This window comes from Podarcis raffonei, chromosome 6 (genome assembly GCF_027172205.1).
Source record: "Podarcis raffonei isolate rPodRaf1 chromosome 6, rPodRaf1.pri, whole genome shotgun sequence".
NCBI lineage: Eukaryota > Metazoa > Chordata > Lepidosauria > Squamata > Lacertidae > Podarcis > Podarcis raffonei.
Window position 1 is genome coordinate 30,260,402 of NC_070607.1, and position 25,012 is coordinate 30,285,413.

Genomic DNA, 25,012 nt, shown 5'->3' on the forward strand with positions numbered 1-25,012 from the left:
GAACTCCACAAAATCCGAAGTAGTGTCCCAGTTTGCGAACTTTACCTCGGTCTAAGAATGGAATCCGAACGGTGGAAAGGCACTGGTGGCGGGAGGCCTCATTAGGGAAAGCGTGGCTCGGTTTAAGAATTGTTTCAGTTTAAGAACAGACTTCTGGAACGGATTAAGTTCGTAAACCGAGGTACCACTGTATTTGAACCAAGGTTTCATAACCCATGTCTGATGTTGACTTGTTACAAAATATACTAGAATTTGTTTTAAACTTGGATCCCAGGCTTAGATGTAATGCTAAGGGTGCAGTAAAACTGAAACTGAACAAAGCATCAGTCAGCCTCTCAGCTGCAGGGGAGCAGCAAGTGCAATGCTTCATTTGGGCTTATCAAGGCATATGGTGCTAAAGCAATAAACCATGGTTTATGCACGAACCAGGCCATTGTGTACCAATAATGATATCTCAAGATGACCTTACTTTCTTTAAAGCTAATGGTAGAACAGATGTATTTGGCGACTTGTTTCAAGCATAGTGTGGGAAAGAGACAGACTGCTAGTGAGTCTTGTAAGACTTTTGTGCTTAATGCTCTCTGTTTGAAGTCTTTGTTCTTTGTTGAGGTAGTATAGTCTTTCTCCTTATGGGAAATCTGCAATAAAACATCAGTCTTAAGTTTTACTTTCAGAACGGATACTTATTTCAGCTGTGTGATGTCCGTTTTTGTGCCCAAATAGACATTTTCTAGTTCAGTTTAAGGATATGTAAAGATGATGGTTACCTTTCGGTTTTGTCAGTGCCTTAAGTTCTATCAGTGCTATTTTCCTATATAACTTAAAAGTTGCTAACTATTTTTATGGCATTGGTGGGGATCTTCCAGACTGTGGGCCAAATTTAGGCCCATGAGGCCATGGAGGTAGGCCTGTCAGGCCGTTTTGGGTGAGCCACGCCCACATTTCCCTGGCTTGGTGCCATAAGAAGTTAGGCATGGGAAAGTTAAAGCCATGGCTCAAAACTTGAAGCGGCTGCTGTAAAGGAGAAAGAATCGGGTACACTGAAGAGCACACTTCCAGTTCCTTTGCAGCTGGAGAAACCAGGGATGGAAGGCAAGTATTTTAAGGATTGCAACTTGCTACCATTCCTTTTAGCACTTGCATGGATTATAGACCCAGTAGCTGCAATCAAGTGGACAGTCCTCAACAAAATAAATTTGCTTTTAAAAATGTAACCATGATCTGTTGAACTTCATCCAAGCATAACAGCTTAGTTTATAGCTGTGGCTTAGAAAACTTGTGGTCTATGAGGAGAGTTCTTGAGAAGCTTTCTACCTCCTGTTCCCTCACCACAGTTCCAAGGGAAAGTAAACTTTTGGTGAAACGAATTACTCTTTAAGTACGTCATATTTGTGTGATCTTGACAAAGCTTTGCATACCTAAAAGTCGAAAAGGGTTTAAGAGTCATTGCTGTAAAATCAGCTTTTGTTTCTCATGTTATGTTGGTTTCCTGTGGGTATTTACATTCTGCTGAAAAACAAGCTGGCTTTGTCTCATATGCTTAGTAAGAAAGTAAGAAAACTCCTGCTTACATTAAATACACTTTGAAATAACCATGAATACAGTCGTACCTCGGGTTAAGAACTTAATTCGTTCTGGAGGTCTGTTCTTGACCTGAAACTGTTCTTAACCTGAGACACCACTTTAGCTAATGGGGCCTCCTGCTGCCGCTGCACTGCCGGAGCACGATTTCTGTTCTCATCCTGAAGCAAAGTTCTTAACCCGAGGTACTATTTCTGGGTTAGCGGAGTCCGTAACCTGAAGCGTATGTTACCCAAGGTACCACTGTAGTATGTTAGCAAGGATAACTTGTGTCATTGTATCGAAAACCTGGCCAACCTTTAGCGAATTGGTTAGTAGATCAACACTGGCTCTGTTCCAGGTCTAGTTGCATATTTAAGAAGTATCTACCTGTGACTAATAGGGGTGCCTTTTTGTATGCCCATGCACTCCATCAAAAGCGAATGGATGCAAATAGGCAACACTTACCTTCAGATATAAATCGGATTTGCCTCTGAAGTTCCTGATCCAGCAAATAATATGTGTGTGGACATCTCCTCCTGTGGCTGCAGCTTAGTGCCATTCAGTGCATCTGCTATTCATTCAGAAAGTCCCAGGTTCAATCACTTTCTCCTAGTGCCCAGATTGGGGGCACGGGAAGAGGAGAGGGTGGGAAGCCCTGTTATATTATTAAGGACTCCTTGTGCTGGTGTTGATAGTGCAGCAATTTAGTTGCCATTATGATGATGATGATGATGATCATCATCATCATCATCATTGCTTTATTAATCACTTTCCAAAACAACCATCCCAGTTTAATTTGCCCCTTATGGACTAGAAATGAATCAAAAAGTTTGCCAAGTTATTTCTTGTAGTATAGAAGCAGTCAATTAGGGAGCAATCAAAATGTTGCTAAATGCAATAGATCCTCAAATAAATATGGGGGACCTTAATATCGAAACGTGTCCCACTTTGAATGTTCGCATTCCACCATTGTAACGTTTTCATTAGTTCACTGATTATCTCCATTTACTTGTGATTCAGTCTGCCAGCACCACCTTAAAGGAATTAGCCTGTGTCTAGTCAGTTCTTATCTCTGGTTAACAGCTCCAGAATTTTCAAAAGTATAAAGAAAAATGCTGTATATCTGAAGAGTTGCACAGAGCAAACAGTGCGTTTATAGGGTGTTGATAGTGCCTTAACTCAAGGGTCTATTCTGTAACCATCTTGTTGAAATCACTTTAACCGTTGTGACCTGTAACTGTTTTGTAAAAGTTCATACAACCCACAGACATTCTAGAAACTTTAGAATGGAGCAATAAATACATATGTCATAGTATACGGATGTAGCTGAATATGGGCTGGTGTTTTGAGGTGAAAAGGGGATGAAGGCATAGCTGGGAATAGTATTCTTAGGATTGTTTCTTTCACTGGTTTTGAGACGGGAATCTTACATGTTGCTGTCGAAAAGAATCCCCAGAATGATTTTCCATTTTATGTTGCCAAAAGGGAATCCCTCTGTTTATCTCTTTCCGACAGTAATGAACTAGAACTGTTCCTCTGACCTTGTCAGGAGAGGTTTGACCTTCCTTCCTTGGCAGAGAAGAAGGAACATGTTTGTTTTGCAAGGGTTAGTGAATTTTTGGCAGGCAGCAAATACAACCTTTGTAAGAATGTGAAGACCTGTGATGGGAATGTTAAAAGTACGGAGATTAAGATACTTGTGTTTTATAACTCAGTGTGTGTTAATTGGGAGAATAACCTCAACTTTCTCTTATTCATGGAAGAAAACATGCCAAATAAAATGAATACAGTACATAGAAGTAACTTCCTTTTCGTAAAGTTTCAGTCTCTCCACAGTAGATTAAAGAGTCCGTGTTTCTGTTCCCAATGGCCTTGTCCAGAACCACAAATGACTACATAGAGTTATGTAATGCTTGTTGCATCAGCTATTTATTCCCACTAGGTTTTGTCATAATATAGTTAGGCAAGAAGAGCACTATTGTGTGTCTGTGTGTGTATATATACATATACACACATAAGCGTGCGCACACACACACAGGACCTTATTTTGGGGGGTTTGGAGGACATAGTGGTGGGTCAAGTGGAGCTTATATGGCATTTGCAGATCTGAAATCCATGACCTGGATCCAAATCTCATGGGAGGCTCATGGTTGCTCAGAATTGGCCAGCTGCAGAAACCAACAAGGGTCATTATGTCAGCCAGTGCTCAAATAGAACTCTATATAATTGCACCATCAGTGTCTTCAACTGTCCCTGAAGCTACTCATTGATCTTCACATACCCCTAAAAAAAGAGGTAATATGATTCCAGACCAGTGGTTCCCAACTTTTTTTGGCCATGCGCCACCTAAGCATCTCTAAAATCCTGATGCCCCACTCCACCCCGGTTACATATAATTCTTATTATTCAAAAAGTGAACTCCTATTCACGTGGAGGAAGCCTAAAATGCCATTCACTGTTAATAACTCATTCTCTAATTGCCCCCCTTAAAAATCAAATTGCCCCCCTCCCGTGGGGCGTGTGCCCCATGTTGGGAAACATGGTTCTAGACTATCATTGACTAAGGTATAGTGCTCAATCAATATAGCTTTCGCATTCAAGGTTTTTCTGTGTCTTTCATCTATTGGCCAGATGATCCCATTGGGATATTTTGCAGCAGGCATCCCATACTGGTGTGATTTAGTTTGGGCAAAGTTGTACATTATGTAGCACAACAGAATCTATTTGTTCGCATCACAGAAATGTCCCAATTATATCAAGATCATGGACTGGCCAGTTATCAATAATATACCGCGTACATCTGATGTTGGACCTGATGGAATGAATCTGCATGGGAATTGGTATAAGTAACAAGGACAACTCTTCAACAATAAGCTGTGCTTAATCGATACTTATTTTTGTTTATATATGTGAGATTTGTACTATGTGCCTTCAGGGCCACATTCGCATTTCCAGGGCAGCTTACAATTTCATAATATGAATCCAGAAGTGGCGTGGACTCTGTTTAAAAGACATCATTGTGTAAGCAAGGTGAGAATTTGTATGCTGTGGTTTGAAACGGTGCCCTAGTTTGCTCTGTAACAAGCTTCATCAAAATCTCTGGACAAAATTCTAAGGCAGAGCTTTCCATGTTATATTGTGACACGTTCGTGTGTTGGCTGCAGTGTGTAGGTGTGCTGTGTGAACACTCCCCGCGCTCCGCCCAGGGCTGGAAAGGGGTTAGTTTAACCTCCGGTTTGCTAGTAAAACTGAATTACTGTGTTGCAAAATGATGCATGTCTAAAAAGTGTGTCACCAACACGAAAAGTTTGGAAAGCTTCGTTCTAAGGTATAAGAGAAAAACTGCTGGGGCTGCACTGTTTGAAGCAAAACAGTTACTAGGTATTTCATAGATGGAACATCTTTGCCCAAATCAAAATTTAATAATTTTGACCCATTTTCCTGAACTCCTGTTTAGGAAATTGGCAGATATAGGGTTTGTGGCAAATACTTTTGATTAAGTAATTTGGTGGAGACTTCCATTGACCAGCAGCCCTACTGCTCCCAATCAATTTTCCATCAGTAGTGATGATTAGCTGCCAGAGTTTAAGCTCCTGAGTGTATGCTTCAAACATTTTTTGGTTGATATAAATCCAGATAACATTTGTGGCACATGTGTCATCTTTCCTGCGCATAAATTACCAGTGCATAGCAAAACAATTATGTCAAAGTTTTGAATGTATCTTTTGCCATGGTAATTCGTTTGTACAACATGCAACTTCATCAGCATGTAACACCATTATACAGCAACAAGATATGTTTTGAACTTCCATTTTAAAACTAAAGTTCTCGTATAGTGCAGGAGAGAATATTTAACATGATGATTCTGTGTGTGCTACACGGTTCCCGCTTCATAGTTAAGTTCTGCGTTTGTACTCTTTGAACATCTGTGTATTAAATTAGATCTCTTAGCTACAAAATTAACAGATATTTATGAATTTCATTTATGTTTAAGTTAATATCTTAAATTCCCTCAATGTTGGTGTTTTGTAATAGACCAGGAATCACCAACTTTTGGGGGGACATTTTGAGTTCTGGAGGCTGCGGTAACTTTAACCACCTATCTTTTCCCCTTTTAAGTTCTAGACTAGCTTTTCAAGCCTTTTCCTTTGGATTATTGCACTATGGAGCGTCACTTAACAGTGTTACACTTGGAAACTGTAGGGGGGGTGCGCTTGTTTTTGGGGATTCCCAAACTACCTTTCATATTTCCTCCTATTGTGCCTCACTTGTTGCATATTTTCCTACCATCTGCTTTCCTGAGATTTGACTGCCATTGTGCTGCTGCCTTCTGTAAACTTACAGAGACGCAATGCGGCTGCACTTGCAGGACAAACACTGATTGTTGCTAAGTGAATGGCTGTTTGTTGGATTAGGCTCCGAAATGTTTGCACTGGGCACTGTACCTTTACATCCAGGGAGTCCTTTCAGTAGAAATCAGGGCCCTTGCTTTGTGGCCTGTAGCCCCTATACATCTATCCCTCCTAGTTCCTAGTTTGGGTTGTTCTTATTTTTATTATGTATTTTGTGGCTTGTATATTGTAATGCTGTGTTGTGAGCTGCCTTGAAATCTACAGATGTAGGACATAAGAATAATAAGAATAAGAATAATGTCTTAACGTTTGCCGGAGTCTGTAGTCTGTTCCTACATCAAGCTAGCAAACAACCACCGGCTCATTGGTTTCCGTTCCAGGCTTGTCACTAAAACCTGGGTCTTGATACATAACTTAACCCCATGAGCCTCAGTGGGCTAATATCTACTTCTTGCCTGCAGTCCTTTTTCCTGTGTTACATGAGTACGGCAGAAAAGAGAAGAGTCCGGGGAAGGGAAAGTGGCTTCTGTCTACTGCTGCATCAAAAGTGCTCTCCTGCTTTGAGTGTCATACCTTCTTTTTATCATCCGCATCATTCTCTTGGCTGTTTCTCCTTGATCAGTGCAGGATTCAGGCAGTCATGATTTCTACATATCAGGTGATTTAATCACCTCAGTTTTTGATTCCTCAGTTGCCTGGACATGATGAGGGTGGGGGGTGGGGGGAGGACTTTTGTGATCTGTCATGGGTTCTGTTTCCCTTTCAGGATAAGCTGCCCCAAAGCCATATAATTTTGAGAGTGTGCTCCTAGCACTGGGTTCTTGAGACAGAATCGGTGTTCCTTTGATGTAATTCCAACTCCACAGTCAGCTCAAGCACTTAGCTGTGTAAGGGGCAGCCATCATTTAACATTGATACCAAGATCTCTTTCTCGGGTGTGGCTTAGAATTTCATGATTTCTACAGCAATTGTGGATCAGTCATATTTGTGGCAGGGCATGCTCTTGATCTGGTATTTTATCCAGGATACGAAGATGATCAGGAATGATTGGCAGCTTTGTGCGGCTCCTTTATCATGGACAGATCTTTATGTGGCAGGACTTACAGAGAATCTAAAACTGTATAGGCATGGGGGAATCTATTAAGATAGTCCATCGCCAGGTGGATCCCGGTGGTTTCCTGAAAGGTCTTGGGGTTTTCCTACTGCAAGCTAGAAGCTAGGGAAATCCTTGGCCTATTAAGAGCTTGTGTAATGAAGTGACAGGAATGATGACTAGAACAAAGATGCTAGGCTAGACCAGACCTGACCAGTTAATCACAGATGAGATCTGATCTTTGACCCTACTGCATAGCAGTGATTGTGGTGAAGGTACTTCTTTCCAGTTGTTGCATCTGCCATGTGGCGGAGCTGTCCTAAGTGACTACAAGTGGCATGTTTTTAAGACAAAAATGTTCTTCAGATGTCAGACACAGACTCTAGGGACTTTCTCTGCATATATTGTCATGTCCCCCATTTTGGTTTACATAGGCAAAGATATACAATGCCAGTTTACAATTCAAATGATTATAGTTATATATCCTGGCCTCTAAATAGTGGAACTTATCCCCCACAGAGGTATGTGTGGCCTCCATGCCACTTATTTTTGAGTAGACCTTAAAAACCCATCTTTTTCAGAATCCTTTCTCCTAAACAACACCCATTCTCTTGTGCAGCTAGTGCTTCCATTGCTAGTTTTAGGCTGAAATTGTAAGCCACTTTGGGTCAGCCATATTCCAAAAGGTGGAAGGTGGCTGCCTATAAGTAAACAAACGTTTATGTAATGGAGCATTAAATGTAAAGGATATATCCTATTAAAAGTCAGGCTTTCATGGTGAAATATGCTTCATGAGGCAAACAATTGAAACCAATTATTTTTTGTTAGCTGGGCAAAATGTCTTAATTGGAGCTAAGTAGCAGTGAAGGGAAGATAATTGCTATCCTTCCTAAAAATGCATCTGAAGCAGCATCTTGATCTTCAGCTGGCAAATACACAAGTGACTGGTACGCACAGACACTTTTGGTTAGCTGAGGTGGAATATTTGATAATTTCAGTGTGCAAAGCATATCTATTTTCAGGAAGTTGCATTTTATTGCAGTGTTGTAATCCTTTTTATGGGGACTTAAACCAAGTTCTAGTTCAAGTGCCAAAGCTCTTTATAAATCCTTTCGGAAAACATTAGCTCCCTTAATACTTCACAAATCTGAATGATCACATTAGTAACGAGACAAACATAAGTGCAAAGTTTAAGGTATGCTACAGTTGTAGGTGGAACTGAATTTTATAATCCAGAATGTAGTTTTCCTCCTTGCTGTATAACTGAGAAGAGCATTTCACTATTTTCCCGTTCACAAATCATAACCACAAGGAAGAGTTATTCACCACTTAGGAATGAATGTCCATCTGTTAGTTATTATCTCTGCAGCACTGCAGCCCCTCAAAACTTAGTACTTGAAAGGATTCTTAAGTGCAGTGGACATCTCCTCTGTTCTAACTCCCCCTCCTGAAATGGGGTTAAACCTTCTGCATTATTAGTAGCAGTAGTACCAAAATTCATTTATATTTTGTGTTTTGGCAGTAATATTTCTGTCAAGGAATGCTTCAATAAAATGGGATGGTGCCCATAGCTGCTTCAGGAAGTACTTCCATTTTTCATTGTATGCTGATGTCAGCATGTTTTGTGGGGGGATTTCAAAGCCTGTGTTAAAAGAGTTTTTTTCCTCACGAAGTACGAATACATTGTTCCAGTGAAGATGCTTCAATGGAGCAGTCATGCTTTATCATAGGAGAGTAGACTCAACGGGATTTTCGTTTTTATCTTTAATCACAGACTACAAAAATGCCATTATTAAAACGAAAGGCTGTGCAGATGACATGCAGGAAGGACTGATCTTAGCAGGGAATTTCCTGCTGTCTGAGCTGGCAGGGATGACTGAGTTCACCACTAAGATAATAGCTGGAGGCTCCATTGGAGAGGTATACATTTATGATGGAGGGTTCTGTAGAATGCAGCAGTTTTCAGAAGGATTAGTTGGCTGCCTTTTTGGCCTTCTTGCAAGCCAGTAGGCTCTTTCGGAGCTTATGCGGCTTCTGGTCAGTCATAATGGACAAAATTAAAGCATTAAAATGCAGGCGCAAAGCTCTTGCCAATATTGTCTCTCTTCAGCATCATCGTTTTTCTTGGGGCACAACAGGTAAATCCATTCCATCATGTTGCACTGATGATACTTGTTCAGATGCTGTTTGAAATCCTTTAATATGGTAGTCATCCCAGGATAATTCTAAAAAATGCAATCCTTTTACACACACACACATAAATTGCAGGTGTGTACATCGTGATCGTATTTGTATGGCACTAGAACCATGCTGGAAAAGAGTGGCTCACAACAACGCACAGAATAAATGCAATATTTCGTGATGATGCCTTAACAGTTACAAAGCAGAACACAAAGTCACGCTAATATCGATAAGGGCAAACATCTCATGTTAATAAACACTGAAATAATGCCTAACAATAAAGTACAAAACATCCAAATAGCAGCAAAAGCGATACCACCAACCCCAGTTGGCGGGAATGCTGAGCAGGGGAGAGCTTGCCCTTGATGACTCCAGCAGACTGTCCCCTGTATCAAGGCACTATAGCCTCATATTCCTTACAATGGTATTATTGCTTAATTGAGAGGGTAGTGCTGTGGTCTAAACTACTGAGCCTCTTGGGCTTACCAATCAGAAGGTCAGCTGTTCGAATCCCCGTGACAGTATGAGCTCCCATTGCTTGGTCCCAGCTCCTGCCAACCTAGCAGTTCAAAAGCATGCCAGTGCAAGTAGATAAATAGGTACCGCTCCAGCGGGAAGGTAAGCAGCATTTCCGTGTGCTCTGGCTTCCGTCACCGTGTTCCATTGTGCCAGAAGTGGTTTAGTCCTGCTAAGCACATGACCCGGAAGGCTGTCTGTGGACAAACGCTGGCTCCCTCGTTCTGAAAGTTAGATGAGCGCCGCAACCCCATAGTCGCGTTTGACTGGACCACAAATTCCACTAAAAGAAGAGCTCCTGAACGTGTCGCTAAGGAGACCACAGCCTCAGACTTGTGAGAAGCTATCTTCACAATTGATCTATCTTAAAACCTCCCACCCTCAAGGATAAAAAGAACGCCAATTACAATTGCACCCTCTTAATCGCAAGCCCTGATGGACCACAGACCAAGGGCCCATTTTGACAAGCACAGGTGCCTGTAGGAATCCCACAAGCAATGACAGGAGCACAACTGCCTTCTCCCACTGTTCTCCCCCAGTGACTGCCATTGAGAGGTGTGTTGCCTCTGATTCTGGAGCCAGTACATGGCCATCATTAACAGTAACCATTGGTGGGTTACGCTGAGAGAGTGCAACTTGTTCCAAGGACAGGTCCAAAAATGGACTTAAGATGGGGTGGGATTTGTTCCTTGAAATACATACTTTGGGTGAGGGAACAAGTTTGTTTTCTCCTGCTCTGGGGGGTAGGGCTTGAGCCAGTGGCTTCAAGTTACAAGAAAGGAGATTCTGACTAAACATACGGGGGGAAAATTCTGACAGTAAGAGGCTTTTGATAGTCTTCCATGGAAGGTTGTGGGCTCTGCTTCCCCTTGGAGGTTTTTAAGCAGAGGTTGGATGGTCATCTGTCATGGATGCTTTAGCTGAGATTTCTGCATTGCAGGGGGTAGATGGCCCTTGGGTCCCTTCCAACTCTACGATTCTATGAGTCTTTTTGTTTTTGTTTATTGCTGGTTTTTATATGCGGTTTGTTTATATGGGATTTTTTAAAATATTAAGTTGCTTTGTGCAAAAATGTGATCGATAGAAGTAATAACAAAAATAATATTAATGGTAAAATATTGGTCTAACATTGTCATTTACTTTTAAACACTTAATATTTGCAACAGTTTTTTGGGGAGGGGTGTTTGAAGTGCAGTGAAATGTGTTGATAGATTTTATAAATGGGACACTTTTTAATTTATGAAAGCAAAGCAAATCAAAGCTGTATTTGAGAGAGAGCAGAATATAGTTAACAGTTTGGTTTTTTTATGGGGAGAGGGAAGCCAAGAAGGTAAAAGCAAAATAGAATAGTAAGTTCCAGAGATTTAATTAGATCACTACAGGAAAAAACTGTTCTCTAAAGATTCTTTTGCTCTTCGTACTGCACCAAAGTCTTGGCTGTTTGCCAAAAGCTGTCACTGTCTGTCAACCAATAAAGTTTACTTAAAGCTATGCCTTGGTGATCTAACACTTGAATAATTTACTATCATAAAATAGTTTAAAGTACAAATGTTTTATGCTATGCCAAGCTGGACGCTAAAGATGTTTTGTCTAAAACATGAGATAATGGAAAGTGTATTGTGGCATGTGAATGACTTTAGCCTTTTGGTGGTAGATGTTTGCTTAACCAGAAAAGAATGTGTTGAGACTCTTGCCAATAGAAAGGTATTGCCATATTTTGCATTAAAGTACTGTAAATAAATCAGTAAATATGGTTCTGTTCATGTGTTAATCCACAACTTATGAATGCATTCATTGAATAAGAAACGCAATATACTGTTATCCTTTTTAAAAGGTTTCAGAAAGAGCTGGTCATAATTACTCTGGGTTGAAAGAAACATGAAACCAAATATTTTCATGATGATTGAAGTTGGATTTGAGGGACATAACCATTGCTTAAAGTTGTTTCTTCCAGAACCAGAAAAAGCAAGTTGCAAATTTTTAACATCTTGACTTTTAAAAATCTGACTCCTGATACAGTGTTATGCAATAAGCAGTGAGGTATACCAGTAATATCAATTTAAAATATTGTGGTAACTGGTAAGGAATTCTACAGTAGATAATACAGTTGGTGGAAGTCAAGGCTAGGCAACATACTGGGGATCTATTTCAGGCAAATACTTTATATCTAAACTTTTTATTCACTGGATTTAGTACATTGGTGGCAATTGAGGAATTACAGCTCGCTTTGCTTTTTTTGTAATAATTGCTGAGATAGTGTTGGCTATTAATAGCCTTAGGAGTTGAAGTTTTCTCTGGTTTTTTTGCTCTTGAAATGTATAGGTCTGGAAGGACCGTAGCTTGCTTATGTAATAATTATTAGGAATAGGCACAGTTAAGTTCTTAGGATTACTTCAGTTATTTAGAAATGCTATGATGATGCCTGCTCCTGGCTTTGAATGCCTCCTCCTAAGAAGGAGAAAGTCTCCCTTATATGGAATTGGCCGGCTGATCCAAGTCACATGGATGAGCCAGAACACACAAATAAAATGAGGTTTTCTTTTGGGAGTTTAGTTTGGAGCTGCTGGTGTGAGTAGCTGTGGATTATACTATGAAGTTATGACATTTTAAATTCTATTTCCACAAACAAATAGTTCTTAATTTCGTCAACTAGATTTCTGGTTTTGTTTTGCTACATAATTCTGCCGTTCTGTGACTTTCAAAGTTTTGCACATGTATATTGATATAATTTTATCCTACCTTTGCCATCTAACTACGATAGTTCTTAATTAATGCCGTGTACACTAAAGTCAGATAGAAGGTACCCCGATTACTGGAATTATTTATTTTTTTTAAAGGAAGCATTTATATATCTCCCTCAAATGACTGAGCTATTTGTAAACATGTGTTCCCAACCTTTTTGAGCCCAGGACACATTTCTTCACAGAAGAAAAACTTGTAATGCCCAGATCACGCAAAATACCTGCATCCCACTAAAACAAATAAAATGGACGAAGAAGGCAGCATTCCCCAAAACTGGTAACACCCCCCCCCAATTTTTTAAAATAGAAAATGGGAGCCTTGGTGGGCATCAAAGGAAGGTGTATGGGTGCCATGGCTGAGAAGTTGCAATTTTATATAGGCTGCAACCATTTTGCACAGGGAATGTGATGGCCTGGGATTTGAACTTGGAGGCTGAACCTGAGGAATCCCAGCCTGCATAGGATTCTCCGCCTCCAGAACCAGCTGAGCCCAGGGCTGGGGCTTGACCCTCCATACTGCACCCTCGACCTAGGACTGGACTCGGACCATGCCTCACGATTATCCCACAGGACCAGCACAGGGAATCTGGTCCCTGTGCACATCAGTGCAGCATGCATTATCGCCCCCTGTTATACCCCGCCCCCAATATACCCCCATTTTTCAAGGTCCCAAAGGACTCTCAACGTTGCTTGGACGTGCCTAAAATGGTTGTATTATTTATTGAGTTTAATCAAGTCACTCTTGTTACTAGAGGAATATGAAAACGAAAGAATCATAAAGGGGTTGCAAGTGATATATATCCACATCACTTGCAAAACCAAAGTTTGATACATGCCTGCATCCCAAGTTATATCGAAGAGCCTAAAAATGAACCATTTTTTTCTGTTTGTGTCTCGAAGCAGAGGCCAGCAACCCAGCAGAGAACTGCACATTGGTACGGAATGTTGAGCTGTGGGCATGCAATTGCTGCTTCAAATACTTGAATGAGCTTTGGGGGATTTCCAGTGGCAGCCTGGAATGTGCCTCCATGTGTACAGCACAGCATACAAACTGAATTACTAGAGAGAGAGAGAGTATATATATATATATAAACAGTGGTTTCGGTTGACTGGCTCAACAGGTTATGAAATGTTTGCTTTATTTCCAGGAAGCTGAAATTTGGTTCACATCTATCCCAGAGTACACTGATAGCCTCCCTTTCAGATTTTTATTTTCTAACTCTGTCCCTTAAAATGGTGGACCTAATCCTCAATGGCCATGGTAAAAGGTAAAGATACCCCTGCCCATACCGGGCCAGTCTTGACAGACTCTAGGGTTGTGCGCTCATCTCACTCTAGAGGCCGGGAGCCGGCACTGTCCGAAGACACTTCCGGGTCACGTGGCCAGCGTGACGAAGCTGCTCGGGCGAACCAGCACCAGAGCAGCACACGGAAACGCCGTTTACCTTCCCGCTATAAAGCGGTACCTATTTATCTACTTGCACTTAAGGGTGCTTTCGAACTGCTAGGTGGGCAGGAGCTGGGACCGAACGACGGGAGCTCACCCTGCCACGGGGATTCGAACCGCCGACCATGCGATCGGCAAGTCCTAGGCGCTGAGGTTTTACCCACAGCGCCACCCGCGTCCCAATGGCCACGGTACTTCAGCACTATCAAGGGAAGGGAAGTCTGAAATGGGAGGTTTTTATGACGTAATCAACAAAACGAGACCTGGAATTACTTCTATAGGCTCGTATTCCAGCACAAACTAGCCACACTTTGGACACAATGTTAGATTGCAGAACTGCCCTTTCCTTTATTGGATTTGACTAGTGTAGAGCGCAGCACAGCGTGGGTGCCATAGTGAAGCCAATCCAGCACCTCTGTGCTTCTCACATCGTCCCTCTTGGTAAATAGCAGCAGTCATTCCCGCCGGCAAAACAGGTGTGCCACACCGCCTACCGGCCGCTACTGGATTTGGAGGAGGAGAGATTTGTCGTGATGCCTGTGAATAAGTTTGATTTGCTAACGCTTTCAAATATCTGCTTGCCGATAAACTTTTGCAATTACTTTTTCAAAGGTACGAAGAACTGGATGTCAGCAAAGGCCTTCGAGACAATTTGAAAGGGAAGGTTGTCATAGAATACCCAACTTTGCATATTGTTTTGAAGAAATTCCAGACGGATATGGTGATTCTTGGCCACGGTAAGAAACTATACATTACAATGCAATAACATTTTATGCCAACAAGAATTAAGGCTCTTTATCCTGTTAAAACCAGGAATGAGCATCAGCTTGTAAATAATAAAGCATTTTGCCCTGTTGCAATTACTTGGAACATATATATTATCAGTGTATATGTTGATCTTTTCTAGTTAGGTTTCAGGTAATTTAATCACTGTATTTTATTTTAGCATTTTATTTACCAGTTTATGATGATGTAAAATATATCTAAAATGCGTCAAAACCATAGTTCAGGGTTTTTGAGCCATCAAATTTGATAGGGTAGATAAACACATACCTGCTATATGAATAACCTTCCAGACAATTTTGCAGCGTAGCGTTTGTTAACATCTGCAGCTGATTTGTTTTACCAGATCAAATGCCTGCTTGGTAACTGAAGTTTGAAGGCACCAGGCAATGCTTGAATATATCTTACAAATTATGGTTGGTTACATAACTGAGAAAAGTTTGCTTCCTCTACTGTGAAACCTTCAAAATACCTTGGAACAGAATTATTCCATTTCTTTTTCCTGGTCATATCCTATATTCCAGAGTCAGTATGCTAGGAAGAAATAATATTTTAATATTCTGCCACATAAATATGTTAATGTTTATATTGGACATGATGGCTATATGCTACCTCCAGGCTCAGAGGACGCATGGTCCAGATATCAGTTGCTAAGGCATAAAAGGGCTATTTCATGCATATGCAGCTTGTGGATTTCCCATAGCATCTGGTTGGCCACTGTGAGAAACAGGATTCTGAACTTGATGGGCCTTAAGCCTGATCTAGCAAGGCTCTCTTACATTCTTCTGACAAATAAGGCATCTGCTTTACAAACTGCACAGATCTGAACATGCCAAAGTGTTTTCGAGTTTTATAGCCTATACATTTGGCCAATATTTCTGGGTAGAGTGGATGCGAAAGAAAAAAGAACGAATGCATCTCAAAATGCTACCTGCTTATCAAGTGCAGCTTTAAAGAACCCAGTGGCATCTGGGTGGCCAGCTGTTTTGCAGCCAGACATATTAGTAATTGGCACAGAAATGTTGCTTGGAGTCCAAATTGAATTAAGAATCAAGGGCGACGTGAAAAGTACCAAAAAGTTGTGGGGGGGGGGGCTCTACACAAGCTTACCTCTCTAGTTGCTGCAGTAACTTTCCAGTGTGCATAGTAACATATCTTCCTACCATAGACTGACTCCATGTTATACCTAGATACCACACAGAAAAGGCAGCATCATATGCTACCTGCAGACTCCCTTCCTCCTTTGGAAGGAAGTTTGCTATGTTTTCAGGAGTTGAGGGTGCTGTACTTAATGGAAGATGAGTTTTTAAATGCAGCTGGAACAATGTTTTAATCCCTTGCATTGTATTTTAGTTGTATATCGTGGTATTTTATTGTAGCTCTTTTCTGTGCGGCAGTTTTTTGTTCCTGGTTTTTAATTGTGTGTGGTACTTGCAATGGTAACGCTTTTGCAACCCACCCTGCAACTATTTGATGGAAGAGGAGGTTATAAATACAAATAATAATTAACAAATAACAAAGATCAAACACATCAGGGTAGGTTTCAGTGGTAAATGGCTACAGTGTTGCACTGGCAGTGCTGAGCAGACACAGTAACGGCATACATCTTAAAAAGGGAAGATGCCATTGTTGTCTTCTGGAATAAGTTTGGGGCTAAGGAAGTTTTTCTGATATCCCACTTCGCTTGCTTATGTTTCTATGTATACATATGCCTTGTATATATAACCAGGGTGCAAGGTGGTTTACATCAAAATAACCTTTTTCAAAAAGCTTGCTCTATAAGTGTGTTCAGTAGTTTGAACAAACAAACAAAAAATTTAATCTAGTTGCTAATAGCATAATGTGGATCACACTTTACCATTTGTAGAACATGTGAGCACTAGCTAATCTGAATGGGAAACTGAACCTTACAAAACCTTCTTGCTAAGAAGCTGCTGTGAATTGTGCCTGATTGGCCGTTTTTTAGCAAGCTTTTGCGTTCCCATGGTATTTTAGTTGCTGCCTATATAGAATTTTTCTATTTTATTTTACATAGATAGATAGTCAGTAGTAATGTGGATATAAGTGCAGGTCACAACCAAACACTTCTAGAATTGAAATATCTGGAATGTTTTTCCTTATGAGACCCAAAAACTTTGAAAACATTCATGAGCCTATTGAAACAGCAGATTCTTTCTGTTCTGGTCACCTTGGAAAGATCTTACAATGGGCCTTGCAATGAGATCACCAAAATTCTGGATTTATATTCTTGTCTTTGAATAAGATTGATATTTCATTAGTTACGTTTGTAACTAATATGTTACAATATGTTAGAAAGTATGTGTTTTTCTCTGCACAAATTGACAAAAGACACAACCTGAATTTATATATGCATACGCAATAAAATACAGTATTCCACTTAAAAAGCAGGCAGTGTTCTGCGATGAAAGCATAATAGAAAAAGGGCCCTAGCCTTCAAATTAAAAGTAATTTTAAATCAGATTGTTTACGCTGCTTTATGGGGTTAGTATGGTTGGTCTTGTTTAAAGAAAGTACAGGTGTTCGCCATTCTGTCTGCAAGCATAGTCACGGCTAGAATTACTAAAGGATTATAGAAGTTATTACAAGACTTAGGGACAAAAACATTTCTTTCTATCTCAGTACTCAGTACATATCTGGCATATAGATGTTAATTGATTATACACTAGATTTAATGTAGACAAAATGTGACCTCAGCCATTTCTGGGTGAAGTGCTTTTATTTTCTTGTCTAGATTCCATTGAAGTTATACAGGTGCACACTTGATCCCAGTGTTACCCCTGCTGACCATCTGCTCAGCATTTCATGATTACGTAGCAATTCCCCATTAACTCCATCTTAGTAATATTTCTCTAATAAGAAGCCTTTGGCCTCATATGTACAAAAAGGCACATTGGTGTTAAGCAATGTTAGTTAAGTGAAAATACCCATAAGAAAGATTATGTGTATTTCCTTTGCAAACATGCATTTTATATGTGTGTGTATATATATCTGTTGACCTCATCTGAGGAGGGGTTGGTAGGGCTGTGGCAGGAGAATTGGGGTGATCTGGAGGGTGGGAGAGGGAGGGGAAGGTTGACAAAGACTTCAGGAAATGATGACATCAGTCAGTCCTGGAACTCTGGACAGCTTGAATCTGTAACATCTTCGCTTTGGCTCAGACTTGCAAACGCTATGTTGAAATGTTGAACTATACAAAAAGGCAACATGTATGCGTCATGTCTTAGTTTCGTTGAAAGGGTTCCAACATGAAACAAGACCAATTCTCAGTAGTGCTCTGTGTAAATCAGAAGTTTGAACGAAATGCCAAATTCTGTTCTGCCTGACATTACAAATGATGGCTGTCATGTTGAGTCTTTCCACCTAGTGATACATCACCACACCCTGTGTTCCACGAATCCAGTTTTGCTTTATAAATACGGTTTCTTATGAGAGCCAGTATGCTGAGAGTGCCAGACTAAGATTGGGAATACCCGGGTTCAGCTTTAAAGCTCACCGGGTGACCTTGACCCAGTCGCTATCTCTCAGCCTCACTTTTCTCATGGGGGGGTGATATATGCTGCCTTTATTCCTTGAAGGAAAGGCTAGATAATAGACACTGTAGTATTGTTCCATCAGTTAGGTGTTATATTGAATATAGAAAAAATGCATCCTTTTGTCCTGCGAAAGAAATGTTTAATGAAATAGAAAAGAAACTCACTCAGGAAAATTCCCTCTCAGTGGTCTTCCTGGCCAACAAATTGCTAGAAGCACTCACTTGAAACTGCACCCATGGTCTCCGACAGCACATCAGAAAGGAACACTTTTATTATATTTTCAGATTGTGATTTGAATTGTTCTGGGCCGCCTTGTGCATTAGAAAGGAAGGTATACAATTTTTTTAAAAAGAAAAAAGTCTATTGCTGTGCAGTTTTTGTGGTAGATGTGAGGCAGCAGTCACAGGCATCCCGTTTTAAAGAAGGTAGCTCTCTGAGCACCACTTGGAAGCCATCCTCATTGGAACTAGGGGCAAGAAAAAAAGCCTGACTGCTCTGTCTAAGGGAGATGGAGAAGAAATCAGCCAAGCAATCTTTTACCCTTACAAAGCCCTCCTACACTTCCAAACGCTCCTCAGAAATTGCAAGCCTATGTGGCTGCACCTCCAGAACTATAAGCCCAGGTCCAGTCAATAAACACAATGCTCAGGCAAAAAGTCCACATGGCAATCCTTCTTGGATTCTGATTAGGGATTGGTTTGGGAGTAACTCCATGAACAATTGGTAGAACTTCCACCTATTAATGATGAACATCTTATAACCCTTTTAAATGTGTTTGGGGGGAGGAGGTTTATTGGTTCGTGGGATTATTATTTTTGTTCTTGTTTTTATTGTGTATTTTGTAGTTTTATATTGTGTTTTTATATTGTGAACCACCCCTGAGACCTACAGATGGGCAGTATACAATTTATAAATGAATGAATGAATGATAGTTACTTTGCAAGTAAATATGTACTGTGGAAATGTGCATTTATTATTCATTTATTCCACCTATTTTTATACCACTTAATCACCAAAGTTGTAAGTGGTATAAATAAAAATACAAAAAAGCATATACTGTAGTAGATAAGAATCCATTTAAACTGAAGAGAATAATAGGAAACATTTGTGGAGGGTGCAAAACCAGGGCTGGGGTTAGCTTAGTAAATATATAAATATTGTATTTCTTTCCCCTTCTCTCCTTTAGATGCCAGTAAATCCAATCAGGAAAACTCGTCTGAGGAAGAAGGGGAAATCCATGATAGCTCCTGACAAAGCAAAATCGGATGTGGAGTTGGAGCAACTTGCTTTGCACCTGACTTGTTGAACATATATTCAGAAAATTAGTTTTGAGCATTGCTTTTTATTAATAGCATCCAAAACCTACAGCTATTAAAAAGCACTGCAATCTGTTAATGTATGTTCTACATTATGTTCTAATCTATGTTTATAGATGAAGGTGCCTAGCTCTAGCTTTCTTTTGTGAAAATCACTGATGTAACAATTACAGTTTTACAGGACTCTGTTGCCAATCTTTGTACGCTTGGCTGTTTTTTCCACTTATTGAAGTAGAAAGCTATAAATACTTTTAATAAAACACCTAACTCTCCTTTCATCTGTACAAATATCTGGGTGTGGTAAAGAACATGAAACAGAAGCAACCAACTCATAAAAGAAACAAATATTTGTTGGAATAAATCCCTGCTTTAATATATTGATCTGGATTGCACATAAGCAACAGCTTGGGGTGAGTTTGTGGGCTCCTAGAGAGATCGCAGCCACTTGCTCCTTCCCAGTTGTTCTGCTGCTACGCTGTGCTTAGACATCATTAGGCTGCAGATCTGGGCTTCCAGTTTAGTTCTTTCCAAACCAATCATGAGCTGCAGCCAAGGTTTGGTCTATGTTCTACGGCTCATGGTTTGCAAAGGAGAGCTAAACCACAAACCTGGGTTTGGATAACGTACTGAGGCTTAGCGCAGTGCAGTAGCAGAATGATCAGGGAGAAACAGAGCTTCTCTGATCTCCTCGAGCATGCCTGCTCATTCTAAGCCAGTCTTTTTGTGATGCACGAACCAGGCCATTGTTAGAAGGAATTGTGCGAGGTTCAGCCCAGGGCATATCTTGGTAAAAGAATTTCAGGTAGCTTGGCACGGCGAGGCCACTGAGCCCTTGGAAAGTAGCTGTCAATCCATGTAGAAGTCATAGAACTAGATGAACCAGTGGTCTGACTCAGTGTTAAGCTACCTTAAAATGTGTGCACAATTGATTTAGCTTTTAAAAAAAACCAATGCAGGCAATGTAAATATTAAGGAGAGATTAGTGTTGAATTTCTCTTAGTGAGTTTATTGAAAACAAGAAAATGAGAAAAAGCCTGGGCATCCAGGACTCAGCTACATTCGCAAAGAAAAAACACTTTATATGCATTATTTATGCATATTTATGCATTCTAACACTATGACACAAGATGGTGCTGTGGAGTTCCATTTTTGCTAACCCAATTTCTCATACAAAGCTCGCAACCCATTTAATTGAAATGCTTCTTCAATGGGTCTAGATCCAGCCCTACTCTAACATACTATTGAAAGATTTTACCACATAGTGAGCCAAATCTGTTGCTCATGATGCAGCAGAAGTGGATGGAATCTAGAGAAATTTTGCCCCATCATGTGCTCAGAAGAGCACCTGTCTGGCAAGATGCTGTTATCAAGGACCAAACTGGCAAGAACTTACCTTAATGTAACTGATGGCGTGGAGTCGGGTTCATAGGTAATTCAAACAAGCTTTTGATATCGGGAAGACCCTATAGGTTGATTGCCCTTCTTTTTACATTGTAACTGGTCTCTTCCTGTGCTGTGTGTATATGTGGTAAGATCACAGCCCAACTAGCTTTTATAAGGTGGTGAACAGCAATCTTTTCGTTTCTCTCTTGATTTATACAAAGCACCTGAAGGATCAGCTGCTGTGTGCCCTCAAAATAACACTCCATAGTGGATTGGTGATGACAATTGAAACGTGAAGTGAGATCAGTATCTGAAGTCAGTCTTGCTTTGGCTGGGTTATGCCCATCAACAGCCGTAATGGTTCATTAAGACTTCAGTTTCTGCCCATGCTAATTTGTGGTTCTGAAATGAGCTAATTTATTAGATAGAAGCCAATCAGTATATGCATTTGAAGCTGTTCAGTATAATATTTGGCCATGGATAATCGCCTGAACTTGAATATTGTTAGCTACCTGATCCATTGGGCTGACGTTTTGCCTCCTTTTAAGCTATAAGGAAGCTGTAGACAGTGGTGTGCCATAACTGCATCAGCCAAATAGACCAGGTGGATCGGGATGGACTTCAGTTTAAATAAGAAAACACAACAAAATCAAGCAGTTGACAGATTTTGGATGAGTACCCTAAAAGTCTTGACAACTTGTTCAACTGCACTGCGCAATGATCTCCCTGAGGAAATGGTGAGCATCTCATTAACTGAGTCATTTAAAGCTAGATTGGACAAAGCACTGGAAAAAGTGCTGCGGCAATAGCAACTTCAGCTCATGTGTTGGTACATTTGCAGCTTCAAAGTACTAAATAAACATTAGCTCATTGTCCTCGCATGAAAGAGTGAGTAAGTATTTATTACAATGACTTTATTGTCTTTGTTTTACCAAAAAAAAAACACAACCCACAGGAGGTGGGGCGGTGTAGCAAACCTCATAATTGTTTCAGGGCACATAGAAAATTGGTGCAATACCAAAGCGACAGCCAAACAATTCATGTGGTCTGTTTACTAGATTAACTGCCTGTTCAGAGGACCCCAAGGAATAGTCTATGAGAAGCTGACTTATACTGAGAGAGACCAACAGCCTGGCTGGCCAAGTACTCTCTGCAACTGACTGCAGATAGCTGCCCAGGATTTAACTAGTAGTCTTTCCTAGTGGGGGGCGCTAGCAGGACAGGGAAGGAAGATTGAAATTGTTACTCTGTCTCAAGCCCACTTCCTGAACAAGCGAATAAATTGATACATCTGTTCCTGAAAACGACTTTTTTATTGGCAATGAGAAAAGAATTAATGGTCCGATATAAACTGGCTGAAAACTGGGTCACAAAATTCTCCTCATGTAACATCTGCCTTAACCTATAGCATGATCTGTTTTATACTTGGGAGCAAAATAATACAGTGGTACCTTGGTTCTCAAAATTAATCTGTTCCAGAAATCCGTTCCAAAACCAAAGCGTTCCGAAACCAAGGTGCGCTTTCCCATAGGAAGTAATGCAAAATGGATTAATCCATTCCAGACTTTTAAAAACAACCTCCAAAACAGCAATTTAACATGAATTTTACTATCTAACAAGAGCATTGAACCATAAAATGAAAACAATAAACAATTTACTGCAGTCACACAATCAATCAATCAATCAATCTATCAGTAGCTGAACTGGATTCCACACAGTCACAAAAACAAAACAAACAAAGAGCCACAAAAACGCAAAACAAATAGCAAAAACAGACAGACCTTAGCGTAACACTCAAAATGGAAGTGTGGCACGCAAATCAGAACCGTAACATTCAAAATGGAGCACGTTCGGCTTCCGAAAAAAGTTCGCAAACTGGAACACTTACTTCTGGGTTTGCATTGTTTGGGTTCCAAGTTGTTTGAGTACCAAGGCATTTGAGAACCAAGGTACCATTGTATGTTACATATCAATAAGGATTGGCACTGGGGCTGGATATAGATTCAATCATGTATGTTCACGACTGTAGTGATAAAAGCTCAGGAGGCATAGGCAGAGCCTGCAGAAGGGCTAGTAGGGGCTTAGTCATATTTTGCACATGCCCACCCAAACAAAATGTCTTACCAGGCTATGAAAAATCCTCATTTAAAGGGTGAGCCACACCTGGCAAGTTGCCAGGTGTGACTCAGCAACCTTTTAAAACAAAATGGATTCGCAACACCCTGTTTGCTTTTCCAGTTTCCTGAATGTGCACAAAGAGGCAATTCTAAAAACACTTCTACATGAATCTGTATTGCACCCTTCCAGGAAAAGGTGTGGCAGGTTGTTAGCAATGACAGCTGCGGCAGAACAGACGGGAATGTGGGAACTGATGAACAATTCCTGAAGTCTGCTCTATAGTGAACCACTAGAGCTTGAGATGGGACCAGCGTTTGTCCGTAGACAGCTTTTCAGAGTCATGTGGCCAACATGACTAAACCGCTTCTGGTGCAACGTAACACAGTGACGGAAACCAGAGCGCACGGAAACGTTTACCTTCCTGCCACAGTGGTACCTATTTATCTACTTGCACTGACATGCTTTTGAACTGCCGGATTGGCAGGCAGAGGCAGAGCAAGGTGGGTGCAGACTGCCCTGGTGTCATCTCCGAGGGGGGTAATGTCATCTCCAAGGGCGTGCCTACCCCAAGTTGTTGGGGGAAGGGGGAGCTGCGCCCTTCCCCCTTCGTTTTTGACAGGCCCGTGCTCCTGGGCTGCCCCCAAAAAAGCTCAACAACTGTGGCCAACCCTCCCCTAAAAAAAATGGATAGATCACAGGCAGTCTTTTTATACTGTGAGTAGATCACAGTCTCTTGGGAGGCCAAGCAGATTTTGATGGGGGGGGGGTATGACAAGAAATGTTCTGCACCGGGTACCACCTGACCTTGCTACACCACTGTTGGCAGGAGCTGGGACAGAGCAACGGGAGCTCACCCCGTCTTGTGGATTCAAACCGCCAACCTTCTGATCGGCAAGCCCAAGAGGCTCAGTGGTTTAGACCAGAGCGTCACCCGCATCCCTACATGACAATGGTACACAGTGCTGTCTGGTACAATATATTACTACCACCACCTTCTGAAAACAACCAACATGCCCTAGGTATTTGGCAAGCATAATTATTGGAAGCTAAATTTTCAAATGCAGTTGGGAATATGGATGAATAGGCATGGAAAGGATGCTTTAAAAGGCAATATACTCTTGAGTCTTTTTAAATGCTCCAGATAACCTTCAGGAATGTTTCAGGTGCTTCCTTGTCATAGGAAAGGTTTGTGAGATTTAACACTTGGTGCTGCTGCCTCTGACTGGTTTTGCCTCCTACTCTCAACTGCATATAAAGGCAAAAGTAAGGGAAGCTTTAGCATCCAAAGCATCTATTTTCAGTTCTTCAAGCCACATGCAAACTTAATAAATCCCACTAGTTGCATTGGGATTTGCAAGTAATTTCAGAAATAGAGCCTTATTTGTGTAGCATTTTCCTTCTGCCTCTGCTGCTTCTAATAACAAGTATAAGGTATATTAGTATAAGAGACACTCTTTTTCAACATATTTCTAGTTTATAGAAGTCCTCAACTTGCGAGAAGACAGACACAGAAAAAATTTATAGTCAGTAGTGCTACCCAATTCAAGCTGCGTTTGCTTACAAACATTGCATTCTGCCCTTTTAAGTTCCAAGCTATTTCCCGGAAAACTTTTTTTTAAAACCCCCAAAAAACATTAATTTGTATTTGTGTGGTTGCTATGGAATTTGGGTGAACTGTATGCAGATGCAGATTGTGTTAATAAGAAATAAAAACGAACTGTGTACTCTAGTGAACAAAGATTAGTCTGTGTTTGTATTAGAATGTTGCTATGGCAGAGCATATGGTTTTATTTCGTGGATGTTTGCAGTGAAATGGAAGGAAATCGGATGCATGCAAGACAAACAAACAAGAAATTGCAACAAATACAGCTCCACATACATGCACAAGTTGAATGGGTAGTCACAGATGAGAAAGGTAAGGTAATTGCTGGACGTGTTAGGTAGACTTCTTTCCTGTCCAGCTGT

The 25,012-nt window shown here is 40.7% G+C and overlaps 1 protein-coding gene across 1 annotated transcript in view; it reads left to right on the forward strand.

Moving 5' to 3' along the window:
* The window catches only part of ZNHIT6 (zinc finger HIT-type containing 6), a 37,863-nt gene extending 18,039 nt beyond the window's left edge, over window positions 1–19,824 (forward strand). The window contains exons 9-10 of the mRNA XM_053391868.1: window positions 14,506–14,630; window positions 19,417–19,824. Coding sequence (XP_053247843.1) covers window positions 14,506–14,630; window positions 19,417–19,481 — 190 coding nt within the window. The 3' untranslated portion in view covers window positions 19,482–19,824. The remainder of the gene's footprint in view (window positions 1–14,505; window positions 14,631–19,416) is intronic.
* The last annotated feature ends 5,188 nt before the right edge of the window (window positions 19,825–25,012 follow it).